The 21,971-nt window shown below is 48.2% G+C and overlaps 1 protein-coding gene across 1 annotated transcript in view; it reads right to left on the bottom strand.

Moving 5' to 3' along the window:
- The window catches only part of ASH1L (ASH1 like histone lysine methyltransferase), a 204,060-nt gene that overhangs the window by 3,582 nt on the left and 178,507 nt on the right, over nt 1–21,971 (bottom strand). The window contains exons 24-26 of the mRNA XM_063946605.1: nt 13,825–13,991; nt 13,660–13,700; nt 13,300–13,580 (exon numbers count right to left, since the gene is read on the bottom strand). Coding sequence (XP_063802675.1) covers nt 13,300–13,580; nt 13,660–13,700; nt 13,825–13,991 — 489 coding nt within the window. The remainder of the gene's footprint in view (nt 1–13,299; nt 13,581–13,659; nt 13,701–13,824; nt 13,992–21,971) is intronic.

Here is a 21,971-nt window from a genome sequence, read left to right as displayed (position 1 = left end):
CATACGTATGTGGTGTTCCTGGCTTGGCATACCCAAAGTACAGTGATCAGGCTGCTTAGATCTGGACGTTTGGCTCAGGCAACCTTGTAGTAGTTCTGCAAGCCTTGTAAGGTAGGTAGGGGTGTCCACACGCTTTTTCATAAGGGTGACAGTGGTCAGATTAGACCTTACGATGGGACAGGGTTTTTTTTTTTTTTTTTTTTTAGACCATGCGATAAATCAATTTCTACATCATAACATACAAACATGCTGGATAGGCCGCCCAAGATGGCTGCCCTGAATGTGCTAGCCAAAGGGCCACCTTGGAAGAGATGCTCACTACGGGCTGGATTCAAATGTTATCGCCCGCCGGCGGTATTCTAATGATACTGCCGACAAGTTCAGTTCACATTAGACGGGAGATAGGGGGTGCGATACATTTGAATCTTAATTAGCAGCTATAATGACCACACTATATGGTCTCCTAGCTTTAGCTCTCCACGATTACCGACACAACACGTCCTCCTTGCGGTAGTTATTTGTGGTGACCACACAATACGGTCTCCCTGTTCTAGATCTCCATGATAAACATGGAATACAGACTCCCTGCTATAGACCTTCATGACCACCACACAATACGGTCTCCCTGCTATGGATCTCCATGATGGCCACATGATAAGATCTACCTGCTATAGATCTCTGTGATGACCATGTGATAAAGTCTCCCTGCTATAGATCTCCATGATGGCCACACAATACGGTCTCCCTGCTATAAATCTCCACGATTATCACACAATACGGTCTCCCTGCTATAGATCTCCATGATTATCACACAATATGGTCTCCCTGCTATAGATCTCCACGATTATCACACAATACGGTCTCCCTGCTATAGATCTCCACGATTATCACACAATACGGTCTCCCTGCTATAGATCTCCATGATTATCACACAATACGGTCTCCCTGCTATAGATCTCCACGATTATCACACAATACGGTCTCCCTGCTATAGATCTCCATGATTATCACACAATACGGTCTCCCTGCTATAGATCTCCACGATTATCACACAATACGGTCTCCCTGCTATAGATCTCCATGATTATCACACAATACGGTCTCCCTGCTATAGATCTCCACGATTATCACACAATACGGTCTCCCTGCTATAGATCTCCACGATTATCACACAATACGGTCTCCCTGCTATAGATCTCCATGATTATCACACAATACGGTCTCCCTGCTATAGATCTCCACGATTATCACACAATACGGTCTCCCTGCTATAGATCTCCATGATTATCACACAATACGGTCTCCCTGCTATAGATCTCCACGATTATCACACAATACGGTCTCCCTGCTATAGATATCCATAATGACCACACAATACGGTCTCCTTGCTATAGATCTCCACAATGACCACAATAAAGCCTCCCAGCAATAAATTTCCATGATGACCACGCAATACCATCTCCCAGATACAGATTTCTATGATGACTATGCAATATGGTCTCCCTACTATAAATATCCAGATTGACCATGCGGCGGGGCACCCAGCTATATACAGCTGTGATGATCAAACAATACAGTTTCCCATGTATAGATATCTGTGACACCATGACCATGCATGCAATAGTCTTCCATCTATGGATGTCCGTGATGACCACATGATACGATCTCCCTGATGGCCACATAATACAATCTTTTCTGCTATAGATCTTCCCAATGACCAAATGATAAGGGCTACAAACTATGTATCTCTGTACGGACCACGAAACGTGGTCCTCTGCTATGGATCTTCCGTATGACCACATGATAAGGGCTCCTAGAAATTCGTCTCCATACACACAATATGGTCCCCCTCTTCGAAATTTCTGGATCTTTACGGTGACTGCATTATATGTGCTCGTAGCTATGGCTTTCCATGATGACCACGCCATAGTCTCCTTACACGAGATCTCACTGATGACCACGCAATACAGTCTTCCTGCTAGAGATCTCCATTATAAACACGTGATATGGTCTTCGTGCTATATCATCTTCTGACAGTACACAGCCCGCCTCAGTTTGACAGCTTTCGTCATTTTCATGCTCCTTCTCCCTCCTTTCCCACATCTCCTGGAATGATAATAGCTGGATAGTCTTAAAGAGTGGAAAAATGCTTTAAAAGATAAATCCTAATAGTTAATGTTCTAATTTAAGATGAGGGAATATTTCACTCAATGGAGCAACGTTTTAACCTAACTCCCTCACTTCTGGTGCGTCATTATTGTTCCAAGTAAGACAACGCAGAGCACGGAGAAGGCGGCTCTTCCAGGACAATGACAAGTTAGCTCTTGAGCGGAAGAGAGTGGCCAGGATGCCTAGGATCCATCACTGGAGATCTGATGTGGAAGACAGGACGGCCTCAGAGAGGAGAGAGGAAAATGCTGAACAAACACTGCAGAGTTTGCGGAGATGACAGAAGACAAACGACGGGTCAGTGGTCACAGCCTGTAAGTGAGGGATACAGGAGCTCGCTATCTATAGGTGGGGATTCTTACTCAGAGATTACAGTGGATAACCGGAGGCAGGAAAAGCACATCAACGTAAGTAATAGCAAATTATTGCACTAATTACTGAATTGCCCATTGTGTGCCCGGCTCTCTGGGCGAGACGCAGTCCCTCAGCTGTCACAAGTGATGCCAGTAAGCTTGGCGGTGATCAGCTGCGAGGCTAATCTTCCTCGCTAGACATTCACCGTCTGCAGATCCGCTCTGTCAGTCCCTCCATTGGTTACCGGTATTCTACCACATTCAATATAAAATAGGATTTTGGTACTTACCAGGTAAATCCTTTTCTTTGAATCCATAGGGGGCACTGGAGTACTCTTGGGATATGGACGGCCTCCGCAGAAACAGGGCACTGAATATTCAGTAACACTCCTCCCCTCCATACTCCCAGAGTACCTCAGTGTTTTTTACTGAGCCGAGCAGGAGCGATAGAGAGGTTGACAATGGAGAATTACCTATAACATAACAGACAACCATAAAGTTGACACATAACGGACCACGAAACAGTTGTCACTATAACCGATAGAACTAGAAAATTTGAACCAGTCGGTGAAAATAAGAATTTACTTACCCAGTTAACAGTATGATAAACGTAGGAGCCTCTGAAAAGATGGCTCACAACAATAAACAACCCGATTTTTTTGTAACAATAACTATATACAAGTATTGCAGACAATCCGCACTTGGGATGGGCGCCCAGCATCCACTACGGACTACGAGAAATAGAATTATCGGTAAGTAAATTCTTATTTTCTCTGACGTCCTAGTGGATGCTGGGACTTCCGTAAGGACCATGGGGATTATACCAAAGCTCCCAAACGGGCGGGAGAGTGCGGATAACTCTGCAGCACCGAATGAGAGAACTCAAGGTCCTCCTCAGCCAGGGTATCAAATTTGTAGAATTTAGCAAACGTGTTTGCCCCTGACCAAGTAGCTGCTCGGCAAAGTTGTAAAGCCGAGACCCCTCGGGCAGCCGCCCAAGATGAGCCCACCTTCCTTGTGGAATGGGCTTTAACAGATTTTGGCTGTGGCAGGCCTGCCACAGAATGTGCAAGCTGAATTGTATTACAAATCCAACGAGCAATCGTCTGCTTAGAAGCAGGAGCACCCAGCTTGTTGGGTGCATACAGTATAAACAGCGAGTCAGATTTTCTGACTCCAGCCGTCCTGGAAACATATATTTTCAGGGCCCTGACTACGTCCAGCAACTTGGAGTCCTCCAAGTCCCTAGTAGCCGCAGGTACCACAATAGGTTGGTTCATGTGAAACGCTGAAACCACCTTAGGGAGAAATTGAGGACGAGTCCTCAATTCCGCCCTATCCGAATGAAATATCAGGTAAGGGCTTTTATAGGATAAAGCCGCCAATTCTGATACGGGCCTGGCTGAAGCCAGGGCTAACAGCATTACCACTTTCCATGTGAGATATTTTAAATCCACTGTGGCAAGTGGTTCGAACCAATGTGATTTTAGGAATCCCAAAACCACATTGAGATCCCAGGGTGCCACTGGAGGCACAAAGGGAGGCTGTATATGCAGTACCCCCTTTACAAAGGTCTGGACTTCAGGAATTGAAGCCAGTTCCTTCTGGAAGAAGATCGACAGGGCCGAAATTTGAACCTTAATGGATCCTAATTTTAGGCCCATAGACAATCCTGCTTTGATCAGGGTAGGGATGACTTCATCTGGAATGCCTTTTTCCTTCAGGATCCGGCGTTCAACCACCATGCCGTCAAACGCAGCCGCGGTAAGTCTTGGAACAGGCAAGGTCCCTGCTGAATCAGGTCCTTTCTTAGAGGTAGAGGCCACGGGTCCTCCGTGAGCATCTCTTGCAGCTCCGGGTACCAAGTTCTTCTTGGCCAATCCGGAGCCACGAGTATAGTTCTTACTCCTCTCCTTCTTATGATTCTCAGTACTTTTGGTATGAGAGGCAGAGGAGGGAACACATACACCGACTGGAACACCCACGGTGTTACCAGAGCGTCCACCGCTATTGCCTGAGGGTCCCTTGACCTGGCGCAATATCTGTCCAGTTTCTTGTTGAGACGGGACGCCATCATGTCCACCCTTGGTTTTTCCCAACGGTTTACAATCACTTGGAAGACTTCTGGATGAAGTCCCCACTCCCCCGGGTGGAGGTCGTGTCTGCTGAGGAAGTCTGCTTCCCAGTTGTCCACTCCCGGAATGAACACTGCTGACAGTGCTATCACATGATTTTCCGCCCAGCGGAGAATCCTTGCAGCTTCTGCCATTGCCCTCCTGCTTCTTGTGCCGCCCTGTCTGTTTACGTGGGCGACAGCCGTGATGTTGTCCGACTGGATCAATACCGGTTGACCCTGAAGCAGAGGCCTTGCTTGACTTAGGGCATTGTAAATAGCCCTTAGTTCTAGGATATTTATGTGAAGAGACGTTTCCATGCTTGACCACAGGCCCTGGAAATTTTTTCCCTGTGTGACTGCTCCCCAGCCTCTCAGGCTGGCATCCGTGGTCACCAGCATCCAATCCTGAATGCCGAATCTGCGGCCCTCTAGAAGATGAGCCCTCTGTAACCACCACAGGAGAGACACCCTCGTCCTTGGAGATAGGGTTATCCGCTGATGCATCTGAAGATGCGATCCGGACCATTTGTCCAGCAGATCCCACTGAAAAGTTCTTGCATGGAATCTTCCGAATGGAATCGCTTCGTAAGAAGCCACCATTTTTCCCAGGACTCTCGTGCATTGATGCACTGACACTTATCCTGGTTTTAGGAGGTTCCTGACTAGCTCGGATAACTCCCTGGCCTTCTCCTCCGGGAGAAAAACCTTTTTCTGGACTGTGTCCAGAATCATCCCTAGGAACAGTAGACGTGTTGTTGGAATCAGCTGCGATTTTGGAATATTTAGAATCCACCCGTGCTGACGTAACACTACCTGAGATAGTGCTACTCCGACCTCTAACTGCTCCCTGGACCTTGCCCTTATCAGGAGATCGTCCAAGTAAGGGATAATTAATACGCCTTCTCTTCGAAGAAGAATCCTCATTTCGGCCATTACCTTGGTAAAGACCCGTGGTGCCGTGGACAATCCAAACGGCAGCGTCTGAAACTGATAATGACAGTTTTGTATCACAAACCTGAGGTACCCTTGGTGAGAAGGGTAGATTGGGACATGGAGATAAGCATCCTTGATGTCTAGAGATACCATATAGTCCCCTTCTTCCAGGTTCGCTATCACTGCTCTGAGTGACTCCATCTTGAATTTGAACCTTTTTATGTAAGTGTTCAAAGATTTTAGATTTAAAATTGGTCTCACCGAGCCGTCCGGCTTCGGTACCACAAACAGCGTGGAATAATACCCCTTTCCCTGTTGTAGGAGGGGTACCTTGATTATCACCTGCTGGGAATACAGCTTGTGAACAGCTTCCAATACTGCCTCCCTGTCGGAGGGAGACGTTGGTAGAGCAGACTTCAGGAACCGGCGAGGGGGAGACGTCTCGAATTCCAATTTGTACCCCTGTGATACTACCTGCAGGATCCAGGGGTCCACTTGCGAGTGAGCCCACTGCGCGCTGAATTTCTTGAGACGACCCCCCACCGTGCCTGGGTCCGCATGTAGAGCCCCAGCGTCATGCTGAAGACTTGGCAGAAGCGGGGGAGGGCTTCTGTTCCTGGGAAGAGGCTGCCTGGTGTAGTCTTTTTCCCCTTCCTCTGCCCCGGGGCAGAAATGAGCGGCCTTTTTCCCGCTTGCCCTTATAGGGACGAAAGGACTGAGTTTGAAAAGACGGTGTCTTTTTCTGCTGAGAGGTGACCTGGGGTAAAAAGGTGGATTTTCCAGCCGTTGCCGTGGCCACCAGGTCCGATAGACCGACCCCAAATAACTCCTCCCCTTTATACGGCAATACTTCCATATGTCGTTTGGAATCCGCATCACCTGACCACTGTCGCGTCCATAACGTTCTTCTGGCAGAAATGGACATCGCACTCACTCTAGATGCCAGGGTGCAAATATCCCTCTGTGCATCTCGCATATATAGTAATGCATCCTTTAAATGCTCTATAGTTAATAATATACTGTCCCTATCCAGGGTATCAATATTTTCAGTCAGGGAATCCGACCAAGCCACCCCAGCACTGCACATCCAGGCTGAGGCGATGGCTGGTCGCAGTATAACACCGGTATGTGTGTATATACCTTTTAGGATATTTTCCAGCCTTCTATCAGCTGGTTCCTTGAGGGCGGCCGTATCAGGAGACGGTAACGCCACTTGTTTTGATAAGCGTGTGAGCGCCTTATCTACCCTAGGGGGTGTTTCCCAACGTGCCCTAACCTCTGGCGGGAAAGGGTATAGTGCCAATAATTTATTAGAAATCAGCAGTTTTTTATCGGGGGAAACCCACGCTTCATCACACACCTCATTTAATTCATCTGATTCAGGAAAAACTACTGGTAGTTTTTTCACACCCCACATAATACCCTTTTTTGTGGTACTTGTAGTGTCAGAAATGTTCAATGCCTCCTTCATTGCCGTGATCATGTAACGTGTGGCCCTACTGGACATTACGTTTGTCTCCTCACCGTCGACACTGGATTCAGTATCCGTGTCTGGGTCTGTGTCGACCATCTGAGGTAACGGGCGTTTTAGCGCTCCTGACGGTGTCTGAGACGCCTGAACAGGCACTAATTGGTTTGCCGGCTGTCTCATGTCGTCAACAGTTTTTTGCAAGGTGCTGACATTGTCACGTAATTCTTTAAATACGACCATCCAATCAGGTGTCGACTCCCTAGGGGGTGACATCACTAACACAGGCAATTGCTCTGCTTCCACATCATTTTCCTCCTCATACATGTCGACACAATCGTACCGACACCCAGCACACACACAGGGAATGCTCTGATAGAGGACAGGACCCCACTAGCCCTTTGGGGAGACAGAGGGAGAGTTTGCCAGCACACACCAGAGCGCTATATATATACAGGGATAACCTTATATAAGTGTTTCTCCCTTTATAGCTGCTGTTTTATATTAGCTGCCAATAGTGCCCCCCCTTTCTTGTTTTACCCTGATTCTTGTAGCAGGACTGCAGGGGAGAGTCAGGGAGCCGTCCTTCCAGCGGAGCTGTGAAAGAAAATGGCGCTTGTGTGCTGAGGAGAAAGGCTCCGCCCCCTTCACGGCGGCCTTTTCTCCCGCTTTTTTCAGGAAACTGGCAGGGGATAAATGCATCCATATAGCCCAGGAGCTATATGTGATGCATTTCTTTAGCCATATAAGGTTTTTATAGTGTTTTATTGCGTCTCAGGGCGCTCCCCCCCAGCGCCCTGCACCCTCAGTGACCGGAGTGTGAGGTGTGCTGAGAGCAATGGCGCACAGCTGCAGTGCGCTACCTTATTTGAAGACAGGAACGTCTTCTGCCGCCGCTTCTTCCGGACCTCTTCGCTCTTCTGGCTCTGTAAGGGGGCCGGCGGCGCGGCTCCGGGACCCATCCAGGCTGAACCTGTGATCGTCCCTCTGGAGCTAATGTCCAGTAGCCAAGAAGCCCAATCCACTCTGCACGCAGGTGAGTTTGCTTCTTCTCCCCTTAGTCCCACGATGCAGTGAGCCTGTTGCCAGCAGGACTCACTGAAAATAAAAAACCTATTTAAACTTTTACTTCTAAGCAGCTCAGGAGAGCCCCTAGTGTGCACCCTTCTCGTTCGGGCACAAAAATCTAACTGAGGCTTGGAGGAGGGTCATAGGGGGAGGAGCCAGTGCACACCAGCTAGTCTAAAGCTTTTACTTTTGTGCCCAGTCTCCTGCGGAGCCGCTATCCCCCATGGTCCTTACGGAAGTCCCAGCATCCACTAGGACGTCAGAGAAAATGTGTTACCATAAGATCCCCTGAACTTACCACAAGACAGGTAAAACTGCTCTGGGTGGGCGTCCAGTGCCCCCTATGGATTCAAAGAAAAGGATTTACCTGGTAAGTACCAAAATCCTATTTTCTTTTTCATCCACTAGGGGTCACTGGAGTACTCTTGGGACGTACCAAAGCTTCCCCCGTGGGCGGGAGAGCTGTTTGACACCTGTAACACCAGGCGGCCAAAGCTAGATGCTGATGCCGCAAACGTATCAAACTTGTAAAAGCGCACAAACGTGTGCACTGAAGACCATGTAGCCGCACGGCAAAGCTGCGTCGTAGAAGCTCCACGACCAGCTGCCCATGAAGTTCCCACAGAACGTGTGGAATGAGCTGTTACTGATGTAGGCGGCTGTAACCTAGCATGAAGGTAAGCCTGACCTATAGTCAGCTTTATCCATCTGGATAAGGTCTGCTTAGAAACTGGCCAACCCATCTTGGCAGCATCATAGAGAACAAACAACGTATCAGGCTGTAGACGTGCGGGATACATAAACGCGTAATGCGCGTACCACATCTAGAGTTCCAGAATGTGCTGTCAACACAGGAACTACTATTGGTTGATTGATGTGAAAAGATGACACTACCTTTGGTAAGAAAGCGGGATTCGTCCGAAGTTCCGCTCGGTCATCATGAAACACCAAAAACGGTGGCTTGCATGACAAGGCACCCAAATCTGAAACACGCCTTGCCGAAGCTAAGGCTAGAAGAAAAATTGTTTTCCAAGTGAGAAACTTAATATCCACTTGCTGTAAGGGTTCAAAATATGAAGACTGGAAGAAATCTAAAACCAGATTCAAGTCCCATGGCGCTGTAGGTGGAATGAATGGAGGCAGTACTCTGAGGACACCCTGCAGAAAAGTGCGTATAGACGGCAATAGAGCCAATGTCTTTGAAAATAAATTGACAACACAGATACCTGCACCGTCAGTGTAGATAAACGCAGTCCTCCATCTAACCCCGTCCGTAGAAATAACAAAAGACAGGATAACTTGAAAGATGATGTCGGAAACTTCCGAGCTTCACACCAACCTATATAGGCACGCCAAATTCTGTAACAATGAGCTGCCGTAACCGGCTTCCTAGCTCGTAACATGGTTGGTATAACCGATACTGTAACGCCCTCTCTTCTTAAGAGGGCGGTCTCAACAGCCACCCCGTCAAACGCAGCCGCGCTAAATCGGGGTAAAAGAACGGACCCTGTTGGAACAGGTCTGGACGTAGTAGGAGCGGCCAAGAATAGACCGCGGAGATCCGAGAACCAAGCTCTCAGAGACCAATGAGGCACCACTAGTATGACTGTGACGGACTCTCTTTTGATCCGTTTTAGCAACCGAGAGCGCAGCGGAAACGGTGGAACCAGATACACGAGGCTGTACGGCCACGCATTGTGAGAGCATCCACCGCCACTGCCCTTGGATCTCTCGTTCTGGACACATACTGGGGCGTTTTGGTAATTGTGGCGAGATGCCATCAGGTCCACCTGAGGGTAACCCCACCTGTGGACCAACATTTGAAACACCTCTGGATTTAATGCCCATTCTCCCGGATGAAAATCCCGACGGGTGAGATAATCCGCCTCCCAGTTGTCCACTCCCGGAATGAACCCTGCCGACAATATCACCTGGTGGTATTCTGGCCAATTGAGGATTCAAGCTACTTCCCGCATTGCCATGCGGCTTCTCGTTCCTCCTTGGTTTTTGATGTATGCGACTGCCGTCGCGTCGTCTGACTGCACTTGGACAGTCCGAGAGGGAAGCATGTGTACTCGTAGTGCATTGTAAATTGCGCAGAGTTCCAGGACCTTTATAGACAGCAATCTGTCGTGATCCGCCCAGAGACCCTGTCATTGAACCACAGCTCCCCAACCTCTGAGACTCACGTTCGCCGTTAGAATTATTCAATTCCAGCCGCCGCCTGCGGGTATTGTGTACCTTGAGCCCCAGAGTAGAGACACCCTCGCCCTTGGCGACAACCGCACCCTGTGGTGAATCTGCAGATGCGAGGCCGACCACTGTGCGAGCACATGCTGTTGAAATGGACGCGAGTGAAATCTTCCGAACTGAAGCGCTTCGAAAGCCACCACCATTGCTCCTAACAGGCGAATGCACAAATGTACCGAGACTGTGCGTGGCTTGAGCACTAATTGTACCAGATGTGAAGAATCTGTACTTACTGATGTAGTAGGTAAAGTCTTGATTTACCGTATCGAGAATCATACCTAGGAATGGAAGTCGTTGAGACGGAATTAGATGCGATTTCTTGAAGTTGACAATCCAACCGTGGTGTACGTTAGCAGCGCAAGTTGGAGGAGCATCTGTGGAGACGGAGCTTTGATGAGCAGATCGTCTAAGTACGGAACGATTGTCACTGCCAGGGATCTGAGATGAGCTATCAGCACAGACATCACTTTGGTGAATACCCGAGGCGCTGACGAGAGGCCAAACGGTAGAGCCTGTTAATGGTTGAGGCGTATTGAAAAACGCAAGAACCTCTGATGAGGCGACCAATCGAAACGTGTAAGTACACAACCGTGAGATCAAGCGCAATCATGCAATCTTGTGGCTACAAATCTGCAATTACTGACCGCAGAAATTCCATCTTCAATCAGTAGAAAGTGACTTACTGATTGAGACTGTGACGGAGCCCTCCGGCTTCGGTACCCCAAACAGACGGGAATAATAACCCTGACCTTGTTGGTGTACCAGGGCCGGAATTAAAAACTGCTGAATCCAGCAGAGACTGAATGGCAATCTGCTAAAACGCCTTCTTGTCGTCCGACAGAGGCAGGCCTGTCTTGAAAAAGCGCAGTGGCGGGAGACAGCTTTCTTTTAACATGTACAGACATTGCAGTGAAACTTCTGTTTAGTCTTTGCTGGTGCCGTACTCATTATGCAGACAGACAACACAATAAACAAAGACAGACACTTCCACGACTCGGTAAAATCGTTACTAAGGTGTGTAATATATATATATATATATATATATATATATATATGGCCGCAGTGCAGTGCACGTGACCAGTACTATATGAAACCTGATAGGCAATTCCCCCTTACACCCCTGCGCCTCCGGTGGAGTAGAGATGTAGTACAGGAACGTTCTGGAATCTAGGAAAACCCAGGAAACATGTTAAAAAAGGCCCACATACCATGCTTACAGTTAGAATCACAGCAGGGCAGGTTACAATACATGACTTGTACCTGACATTGCCTTTAATATAGGCTTAACAGCCTATTAATATACCCCATGCAGCATAATATACCCCATGCAGCACACTATACCCCATGCAGCACACTATACCCCATGCAGCATAGCATTATGTAATATGCAGGCAGCCATGCAGCCTATGCTTTCTCCTTGCAGCTGCGCTGCCTGTGTGCAGACCTCTCCCCCTCCCCCTGTGCTCCGTGTAGCGCTGTGTCCTGTCCGGAGGAAGTGCAGGGAGGCGGGGAGCTCGATATAAGGAGAGCGGCCGTGGAAGTGTGGCCGGTGGGTGTGCACGGAGTGCGGCGGACCGACGCGGCTCTTGGCGGAGCGGGTGTGCACGGAGTGCGGCGGCCAGGAGCGGCTCTTGGCGGCGGGCGCTGAGCCCGGACAGCGCGGCTGGGGCGGGCGGCCGGGAGTAGCGGCGGGTACAACACAGACCCCACACAGCGGGGCGGCAGCGTGCGCTGACCGCCCCGTCCCCCCAGCATACCTTGTCCTGTAGGGAGGGCTGCGACGGGGCTTCTTCCTGCAAGCTCCGTCCAGCTCTTGCAGCAGTTCATGGCTGTGACGGGGCTTCTATCTGTAAGCTCCGTCCTGCAGCAGGTAGTGAGCTGCGTGTGGCTGTGAGGGTGCTCTTTGTGAGGACCGACACGCCATGCGCTGCTCCGTGCAGCGGCACAATCCCGGACCCATGTTTTTAGTAGAAACTGGGAAGGGATGTGTCTTAAGTTGTAAAAATAAAAATAAAATAAAAAAATATTCACTAAGTGTGGCAGCGCCACACCAGCCCTGTTGCTCCGACGAGCACAGAAAAAACACTGAGGTACTCTGGGAGTATGGAGGGGAGGAGTGTTACTGAATTTGAATATTCAGTGCCCTGTTCCTGCGGAGGCCGTCCATATCCCAAGAGTACTCCAGTGACCCCTAGTGGATGAAAAAGAAAATACTGTTACTTACACACAAGGCCATTACCCAAACTGCACCAACATACATCTCTTCTCTATCTCATAATATCTACCTACCAGACCTCTCCACTCTGCACAAGATCTGCGTCTCTCATCCACACTCATTACTCTCTCCCATGCACGATTACAGGACTTTCATCGGGCTGCACCCACTCTGTGGAATGCCCTACCACGCACAATAAGACTCTCCTCTAGTCTCCAAACCTTCAAGCGTTCCCTGAAAACTCATCTCTTCAGACAAGCCTATCACATTCCAGAACCGCCCACATAACCTTCATAAACATTCTTATCATATTGCATCCACTCTGCACAGTCCACACATATCCTCACATGTCTTCTCATTCTATGCAATAGATAGCACCTTTCCTTGTGTACATATGCCTATTTCCCTATAGAGTGTAAGCTTGCGAGCAGGGCCCTCCTACCTCTATAACTGTCTGTTATTACCCAGTCTTCTTGTTTCATTGTTTTGTTATATCATTGTTATTTCCAATTGTAAAGCGCAACGGAATTTACTGCGCTATATAAGAAACTGCTAATAAATAAATAATAACCACAGTGCATGGGGACAGATAAATATGGACAGTTTCTCATATACCCACAAGTGCCAGACTATCATAAATGCCTAATACAAGATGGGAGGTTAGAACATGTGACAGACGCGTCTTCCTAAGACCAGTAAATATGTAACGTGGAAACCGCCATCGTACCATTCTTTCCCGGGAGCTTTTCCAGGAGCCCCAGAAGGATCCGGTTGAGTTTCGCTCTCTTTGCTTGCTGCCGGTCTTGGAGGGAACAAAGGCGCGGGGGGCAGCCGTCACCGTCCAATGCTCCACCTTCAGTTATCTCCAACTGGGTGGGGTCTGACTCGGTCGCTTCCGGTGCTGATGGGGTGTCTGCGTCGACCATTATATCCTCCATGATCGGCAGAGGTTCCTCCTGTTGTAGATCTCCGCCTGATGGCTTTGGACGTTCAGATTTCCAGGATGACCTATAATGAAACGTAGATCAGTCGTACAACAGACTTAGAACCGGGTGTAGCGTCTGCATGTCGGCGAAGTGCTGCTCACCGGCCTCCGTTCCGTTTGTAGTTGTCCGGCACATAATGCGGCTGAAAGAACAAGATGGTGGTCAGTGAGCTAACCGGCGGCATTCTGTACCCATCATTATACCCCACAGTCCGCTCAGTACGGGACGGATGGAGGTAAGTCCAGTCATGCCCGGACAGCACTTACTGAGAAGTCTCTTTTTGGCGTCAGCTTCTTGGAGAAGTGATGGAAGGCGTAACTCTTGGTGCAGACGGGGAAGCGGTTGCGGTGGATTTTGTAAAACAGGTGAGCGGATTTATCCAGCCGGTAGTCACAGATATAAACATCCTGCTCTCTGACTCCCATGGGGCGTCCTGGAACAGAGAGAAGATATAGAGAGTGATACCAACATAAGTAGTAAAGGCATTTCCGCTACCTCCCCCCCCTGTATAGTGGGACATTAATTTTCATGCAGGTGAGCAGCAGACGACCCCTGACCCAGGACATCATAGAGGGATGGAGCACGTACACCATGGACACTGAGGTTTGGGCGGTCGGGATATGCCTGATAACTGCGAGTAACGCAGGGAATAGAGGAGAGAGAAACATTTAGCTGGACAGGCAGCAGATCTGCAGAGACACCTAAAGACCTCCTGCCTCATTCCTACACCCACTGCACCTCCTGCCAATGGCAGCATCTCTCCTCTCCCACGCCTGACTCAAGGACTTCTCCCGTGCTGCTCCCATCTTAATAACACACTCATAAGGGAGCCTATAACATGTGCACCAACAGGTGGGGGACACACCTCTGCAATATAATGCTGCAGCCAGGAAGTCTGTGCTGGATGGGACATAATATCACACCCATAAGGAGAAAAGGGAGCCTATAACATGTGCACCAACAGGAGGGGACACACCTCTGCAATATAATGCTGCAGCCAGGAAGTCTGTGCTGGATGGGACATAATATCACACCCATAAGGGAGAAAAGGGAGCCTATATCATGTGCACCAACAGGTGGGGACACACCTCTGCAATATAATGCTGCAGCCAGGAAGTCTGTGCTGGATGGGACATAATATCACACCAATAAGGGAGAAAAGGGAGCCTATATCATGTGCACCAGCAGGTGGGGACACACCTCTGCAATATAATGCTGTAGCCAGGAAGTCTGTGCTGGATGGGACATAATATCACACCAATAAGGGAGAAAAGGGAGCCTATAACATGTGCACCAACAGGTGGGGACACACCTCTGCAATATAATGCTGTAGCCAGGAAGTCTGTGCTGGATGGGACATAATATCACACCCATAAGGGAGAAAAGGGAGCCTATATCATGTGCACCAGCAGGTGGGGACACACCTCTGCAATATAATGCTGTAGCCAGGAAGTCTGTGCTGGATGGGACATAATATCACACCCATAAGGGAGAAAAGGGAGCCTATAACATGTGCACCAGCAGGTGGGGACACACCTCTGCAATATAATGCTGTAGCCAGGAAGTCTGTGCTGGATGGGACATAATATCACACCCATAAGGGAGAAAAGGGAGCCTATAACATGTGCACCAACAGGTGGGGACACACCTCTGCAATATAATGCTGCAGCCAGGAAGTCTGTGCTGGATGGGACATAATATCACACCAATAAGGGAGAAAAGGGAGCCTATAACATGTGCACCAACAGGTGGGGACACACCTCTGCAATATAATGCTGCAGCCAGGAAGTCTGTGCTGGATGGGACATAATATCACACCAATAAGGGAGAAAAGGGAGCCTATAACATGTGCACCAACAGGTGGGGACACACCTCTGCAATATAATGCTGCAGCCAGGAAGTCTGTGCTGGATGGGACATAATATCACACCCATAAGGGAGAAAAGGGAGCCTATATCATGTGCACCAACAGGTGGGGACACCCCTGTGCAATATAATGCTGCAGCCAGGAAGTCTGTGCTGGATGGGACATAATATCACACCAATAAGGGAGAAAAGGGAGCCTATAACATGTGCACCAACAGGTGGGGACACACCTCTGCAATATAATGCTGCAGCCAGGAAGTCTGTGCTGGATGGGACATAATATCACACCAGTAAGGGAGAAAAGGGAGCCTATATCATGTGCACCAACAGGTGGGGACACCCCTGTGCAATATAATGCTGCAGCCAGGAAGTCTGTGCTGGATGGGACATAATATCACACCAATAAGGGAGAAAAGGGAGCCTATATCATGTGCACCAACAGGTGGGGACACACCTCTGCAATATAATGCTGCAGCCAGGAAGTCTGTGCTGGATGGGACATAATATCACACCAATAAGGGAGATAAGGGAGCCTATAACATGTGCACCAACAGGTGGGGACACCCCTGTGTAGTATAATGCTGCAGCCAGGAAGTCTGTGCTGGATGGGACATAATATCACACCAATTAGGGAGAAAAGGGAGCCTATAACATGTGCACCAACAGGTGGGGACACCCCTGTGTAGTATAATGCTGCAGCCAGGAAGTCTGTGCTGGATGGGACATATCATCACACCCATAAGGGAGATAAGGGAGCCTATAACATGTGCACCAACAGGTGGGGACACCCCTGTGCTGTAAAATGTTGCATTGACCTCCTACAAAGACATCATGTCTATGCTATGGACAGTAAGGGCCGCACACACACTTCACAGATTACATAGAAACATAGAATTTGTCGGCAGATAAGAACCACTTGGCCCATCTAGTCTGCCCCTTTTTTTTTTTTTTATATATTATTTTTTTTTTATCACTAACCTTATTTGATCCTTATTTCTTTGTAAGGATATCCTTATGTCTATCCCATGCATGTTTAAATTGCTCTACTGTCTTAGCCTCTACCACCTCTGATGGGAGGCTATTCCACTTGTCCACTACCCTTTCTGTGAAATAATTTTTCCGCAAATTTCCCCTGAACCTCCCCCCCTCCAGTCTCAGTGCATGTCCTCGTGTCCTATTGCTTCTCTTCATTTGGAGAATGTTTCCCTCCTGGACTTTGTTAAAACCCTTCATATATTTGAAAGTTTCTATCATGTCGCCCCTTTCTCTTCTCTGCTCCAAACTATACATATTGAGATTTCTTAGTCTTTCTGGGTATGTTTTGTGATGTAGGCCATGCACCATTTTAGTTGCCCTCCTTTGTACAGTTTCTAATGTATTAATATCCTTTTGAAGATATGGCCTCCAGAACTGAATACAGTATTCTAGATGAGGCCGTACCAATGACCTATACAGTGGCATTATTACTTCTTTCTTTCTGCTGCTGATTCCTCTCCCAATGCAGCCAAGCATCTGACTAGCCTTCCTCATTGCCTTGTTACATTGCTTACCTGCCTTTAAGTCATCTGAAATAGTGACTCCTAGATCCCTTTCCTCCTCAGTAGTTTCCAGTATAGTGCCATTAATACTGTATTTAGCTTTAGGATTTTTGAGACCCAAGTGCATGATTTTGCATTTTTTGGCATTAAACTGTAATTGCCAGACTCTTGACCATTCCTCTAGTCTACCTAGATCCTCAATCATTTGTTTTACCCCACTTGGTGTGTCTACCCTGTTGCATACCTTTGTGTCATCTGCAAAAAGGCATACTTTCCCTTTAATCCCATTTGCAATGTCACCAATAAAGATATTGAAAAGCACTGGTCCAAGTACAGATCCCTGGGGTACTCCACTGGTAACATTTCCCTCCTGTGAATGCACTCCATTTACCACAACTCTCTGTTTTCTATCCTTCAACCAAGATCTTATCCATTCAATAATCCTAATATCCAATCCCAAACTTTCAAGTTTATTTAGCAGTCTGCGATGTGGAACTGTGTCAAAAGCCTTACTAAAGTCAAGATAAGCTATATCCATGGCTCCACCTTTATCCATCACTTTAGTCACACAATCAAAAAAGTCAATAAGATTTGTTTGACATGATCTTCCCCCAGTGAATCCATGCTGTTTGGGATCCAGTAAATTGCCGGATTTGAGATGATCTACAACTCTTTCTTTTAAGAGTGTTTCCATCAATTTCCCTACTACTGATGTAAGACTCACTGGTCTGTAGTTGTTTGCCTCTTCCTTGCTTCCACTTTTGTGCAGTGGGACTACGTTTGCTCTTTTCCAGTCCCCTGGAATTTCTCCTGTAGCTAATGACTGGTTGAATAATTCTGTCAATGGTGCTACCAGCACCTCTTTAAGTTCTTTTAGTATCCTTGGATGTATCCCATCTGGCCCCATAGATTTGTCCACTTTCAGCTTTGAGAGTTCTGTTAGGACCTTCTCCTCTGTAAATGTACTTGTTTCATTTTCCTGAATATCCCTGCAACTTAACTGTGGCCCCTTCCCCTCTCTTTCAGTAGTAAATACTGAGCAAAAATAATCATTAAGATGATCTGCTATTAAATTGTCTCCCTCAACAAGATTCCCAGTGTCCGTCTTTAGTTTTATAATTCCGCCTTTTGTTTTTCTTTTTTCGCTTATATACCTAAAAAAAGTTTTGCCTCCTTTACCCACTGACTGGGCCATTTTCTCCTCAGCTTGTGCCTTTGCACATCTGATTACCTTCTTTGTCTCCTTCTGTCTAACAAGATATATCTTTTTGTCTTCATTATTTTGTGTCTGCTTATATTTCCTAAAAGCCATCTTTTTTGCTCTCACAATATTTGCTACTTCTTTTGCAAACCACACTGGCTTCCTTTTCCTTGTGTTTTTCCTAACAGTTTTGATACAAAGGTCTGTTGCCTTCAATATTGCACATTTGAATGTTTTCCACCTCTCCTGCACTGTTTCCAAGTTCCTCCACTCTGCCAAAGAATCGCTTACACATTTTCCCATCCCTACAAAATCAGCCTTCCTAAAATCCAACACCTTTGTTTTTGTATGGGACGAGTCAGTCTCTGTCTTAATGCTGAACCATACTGCTTGATGATCACTGGATCCGAGGTTTTCACCCACTTTTACGTCTGATAATCTGTCTCCATTTGTAAGTATTAAGTCTAATATTGCGTCTTTCCGAGTGGGCTCCCTCACCAATTGGTGGAGGGATGCTCCCTGAAGGGAATTTAAAATGTTCCTACTTCTAGTGGAACTAGCAACAGACACCTCCCAGTTTACATCAGGAAGATTAAAGTCTCCCATGATTATTACCTCTCCTTTTAATGCCATTTTAGTTATGTCCTGCAATAGGTTCTTGTCAAGTTCCTCTTCCTGACCTGGTGGCCTGTATATCACGCCAATACGAATAATCAACTTTTCCCCTGTTTCTATGGTCACCCAAAGGGCCTCAGTTTTTTCTTCAATACTTTGTATTAATGTAGTATTTATGGCATTTTTTACATACATTGCTACCCCTCCCCCGATTTTTCCAATTCTGTCCTTCCTAAACAAAGTATATCCCGGTATAGCTATGTCCCAGTCATGATTTTCATTGTACCATGACTCTGTAATTGCCACAATGTCTAGATCATCCCTTGTCATTATTGCAGTTAGTTCTGGGATTTTATTTCCTAAGCTCCTAGCATTTGCACACATAGCTTTTAGAGTTTTGTTTGTGCTTTTTCTGTTCCTAGCTATGTTCTTCTCTCTGCCTATTTTTATTTGGTTTTGTTCTGAATTATCTTCTGTTGCTGTGGATATGCTTCCTATTCCCTTTGCCTGCAGAAACAATACCTCTGTGTTGGGGGAGCAGATTTCTTTATTCCTATTTGGTTCACTGCCCCCCTTTGTTAGTTTAAATAGCTCTTGATGAAGCATCCAAACTGTTCAGTTAGTATTTTCGTTCCCGTTGAAGATGGGTGCAGGCCGTCACTTTTGTATAAGCTCCTATCTTGCCAGATGGTGTGACTATGGCCTATAAATCCAAATCTCTCCTCATTGCACCATGTCCTTAGCCAAACATTGAAGTTTCTGATGCAATGAGTTCTGTCTTCCCCTCTGTGTACTGGCAATACTTCTGAAAAAGATACAGTGGTTGCCACCTGCTTCAGAGCAGTCCCTAACTTCCTAAATTCATCTTTTACAGCAATGAGTTCTGCATTTGCCAGGTCATTTGTCCCTAGGTGGACAATGACATCCACCTCCCCATCTTTTCTTGCTGCCTTCACAATTCTTAGCATGCGCTCTTTATCCCTTGGAGCTGTGGCTCCAGGTAAGCACCTTACTTGTTTCTCTACTTCATTTGCATTTCCCAGATGTATTCCTCTAATAATGGAATCTCCCAAAAGAAGTGCAGTCCTTTTTGGAGATTCAATTTTCCTGTTCCATTTCCTGTTCCTATGGTTGGTAGATGTCCCCATATCCTCCTGTTCTGTAGTGCCTCTATTAGTTGTATCTTCCAGCCCTGCAAGAGTAGCATACGAGTTTTGCAGTGTCACCGCTTGCGGGAGGTGTCTGTGTCCCTCTGGAAACCTCTGCCCTTGAGAGCCCACAGTAGTCCAGGCAGAATGTCTTCTGGTGGCTCTCTGAGGCAGTGGAGGCTTCAAAGACACAGACATCTTACAAATCTCAGCATGCAGTTTTGCTATCTCCTCCTTCAGCAGAGAAAATTGCTCACAGATTGGACAGCAGCTGAGTCTCCACGCTGCCTCTTTCCAAACAAATGCTTTACATCCATTGCACTGCACAAGGCCAAACATTGTATCAGATGTGAATGGTATTTCAAATTTGTGTGTTACTTGGTGTATTTTAAAACTCACCTGTTGCTGTATTCTAACTCACCTGCTGCTGTTACAAACTCACTTAATAAGCCAAGCCTCACTTTATAATGCACGCCTCTCACAAGAGCACAGCTCACAGAGTCTGGTCACTGTTTATATAGTTTCTCCTCAGGTAGCTGTTCTATTCAGCCCCTCCTCCTAATCACTTCACACCTAGATTCAGCCACTCCTCCTCCTAGTTTCTCTTCACACTCTAAGACAGCACAAGTGAAAGCACAGAGACAAACACAGCCAAATTCTCACTCCTTTTTCCCACAATATTACAATCCCTATATGGATAGATAGAGAATACTCACCTGCTGCTGTTACAAACTCACTTAATAAGCCAAGCCTCACTTTATAATGCACGCCTCTCACAAGCTGCGCAAACACAATTGCAATGTGCCCAGCTGGTATTAGGGCACCAGTGTGGGATTGTGCACCAGCAATCTGGGTCCAGAGCTCACAATATTCAAATCAGTGGTTGCAGAATAATGTTCCCTGCGCAGAGGGAGGAGCAACGGCTCATCTGGAGCCTGAGCCGCAGGCACTGCCAATCTAGGACGCAGTGGAGCGATATTTTTCTTCAGCACATACGTCTATGTCACACTGCACATGCCTCCAGAGATATATTGAAAATATAGGCGACGTTCCTGAGCGTTGACACGGAGGTGGCTTAGCGCAGGCACGGAGATGGTCTGCGACACGGAGGGGGCTTAGCGCAGGCACGGAGGGGGCTTAGCGCAGGCACGGAGATGGTCTGCGACACCGAGGTGGCTTAGCGCAGGAACGGAGATGGTCTGCGACACGGAGGGGGCTTAGCGCAGGCACGGAGATGGTCTGCGACACGGAGGGGGCTTAGCGCAGGCACGGAGATGGTCTGTGACACGGAGGGGGCTTAGCGCAGGCACGGAGATGGTCTGCGACACGGAGGTGGCATAGCGCAGGCACGGAGATGGCCTGCGACACGGAGGGGGCTTAGCGCAGGCACGGAGATGGCCTGCGACACGGAGGGGGCTTAGCGCAGGCACGGAGATGGTCTGCAACACGGAGGGGGCTTAGCGCAGGCACGGAGATGGTCTGCGACACGGAGGTGGCTTAGCGCAGGCACGGAGATGGCCTGCGACACGGAGGTTGCTTAGCGCAGGCACGGAGATGGTCTGCGACACGGAGGTGGCTTAGCGCAGGAACGGAGATGGCCTGCGACACGGAGGAGGCTTAGCGCAGGCACGGAGATGGCCTGCGACACGGAGGGGGCTTAGCGCAGGCACGGAGATGGCCTGCGACACGGAGGGGGCTTAGCGCAGGCACGGAGATGGTCTGCGACACGGAGGGAGCTTAGCGCAGGCACGGAGATGGTCTGCGACACGGAGGTGGCTTAGCGCAGGCATGGAGATGGTCTGCGACACGGAGGGGGCTTAGCGCAGGCACGGAGATGGTCGGCGACACGGAGGTGGCTTAGCGCAGGCACGGAGATGGCCTGCGACACGGAGGGGGCTTAGCGCAGGCACGGAGATGGTCTGCGACACGGAGGTGGCTTAGCGCAGGCACGGAGATGGCCTGCGACACGGAGGTGGCTTAGCGCAGGCACGGAGATGGTCTGCGACACGGAGGTGGCTTAGCGCAGGCACGGAGATGGTCTGCGA

Source organism: Pseudophryne corroboree, chromosome 12 (genome assembly GCF_028390025.1).
Source record: "Pseudophryne corroboree isolate aPseCor3 chromosome 12, aPseCor3.hap2, whole genome shotgun sequence".
Classification (NCBI taxonomy): Eukaryota; Metazoa; Chordata; class Amphibia; order Anura; family Myobatrachidae; genus Pseudophryne; species Pseudophryne corroboree.
Note: the sequence above shows the minus strand (reverse complement) of the source record. Positions and strands in the feature narration are given on the sequence as shown.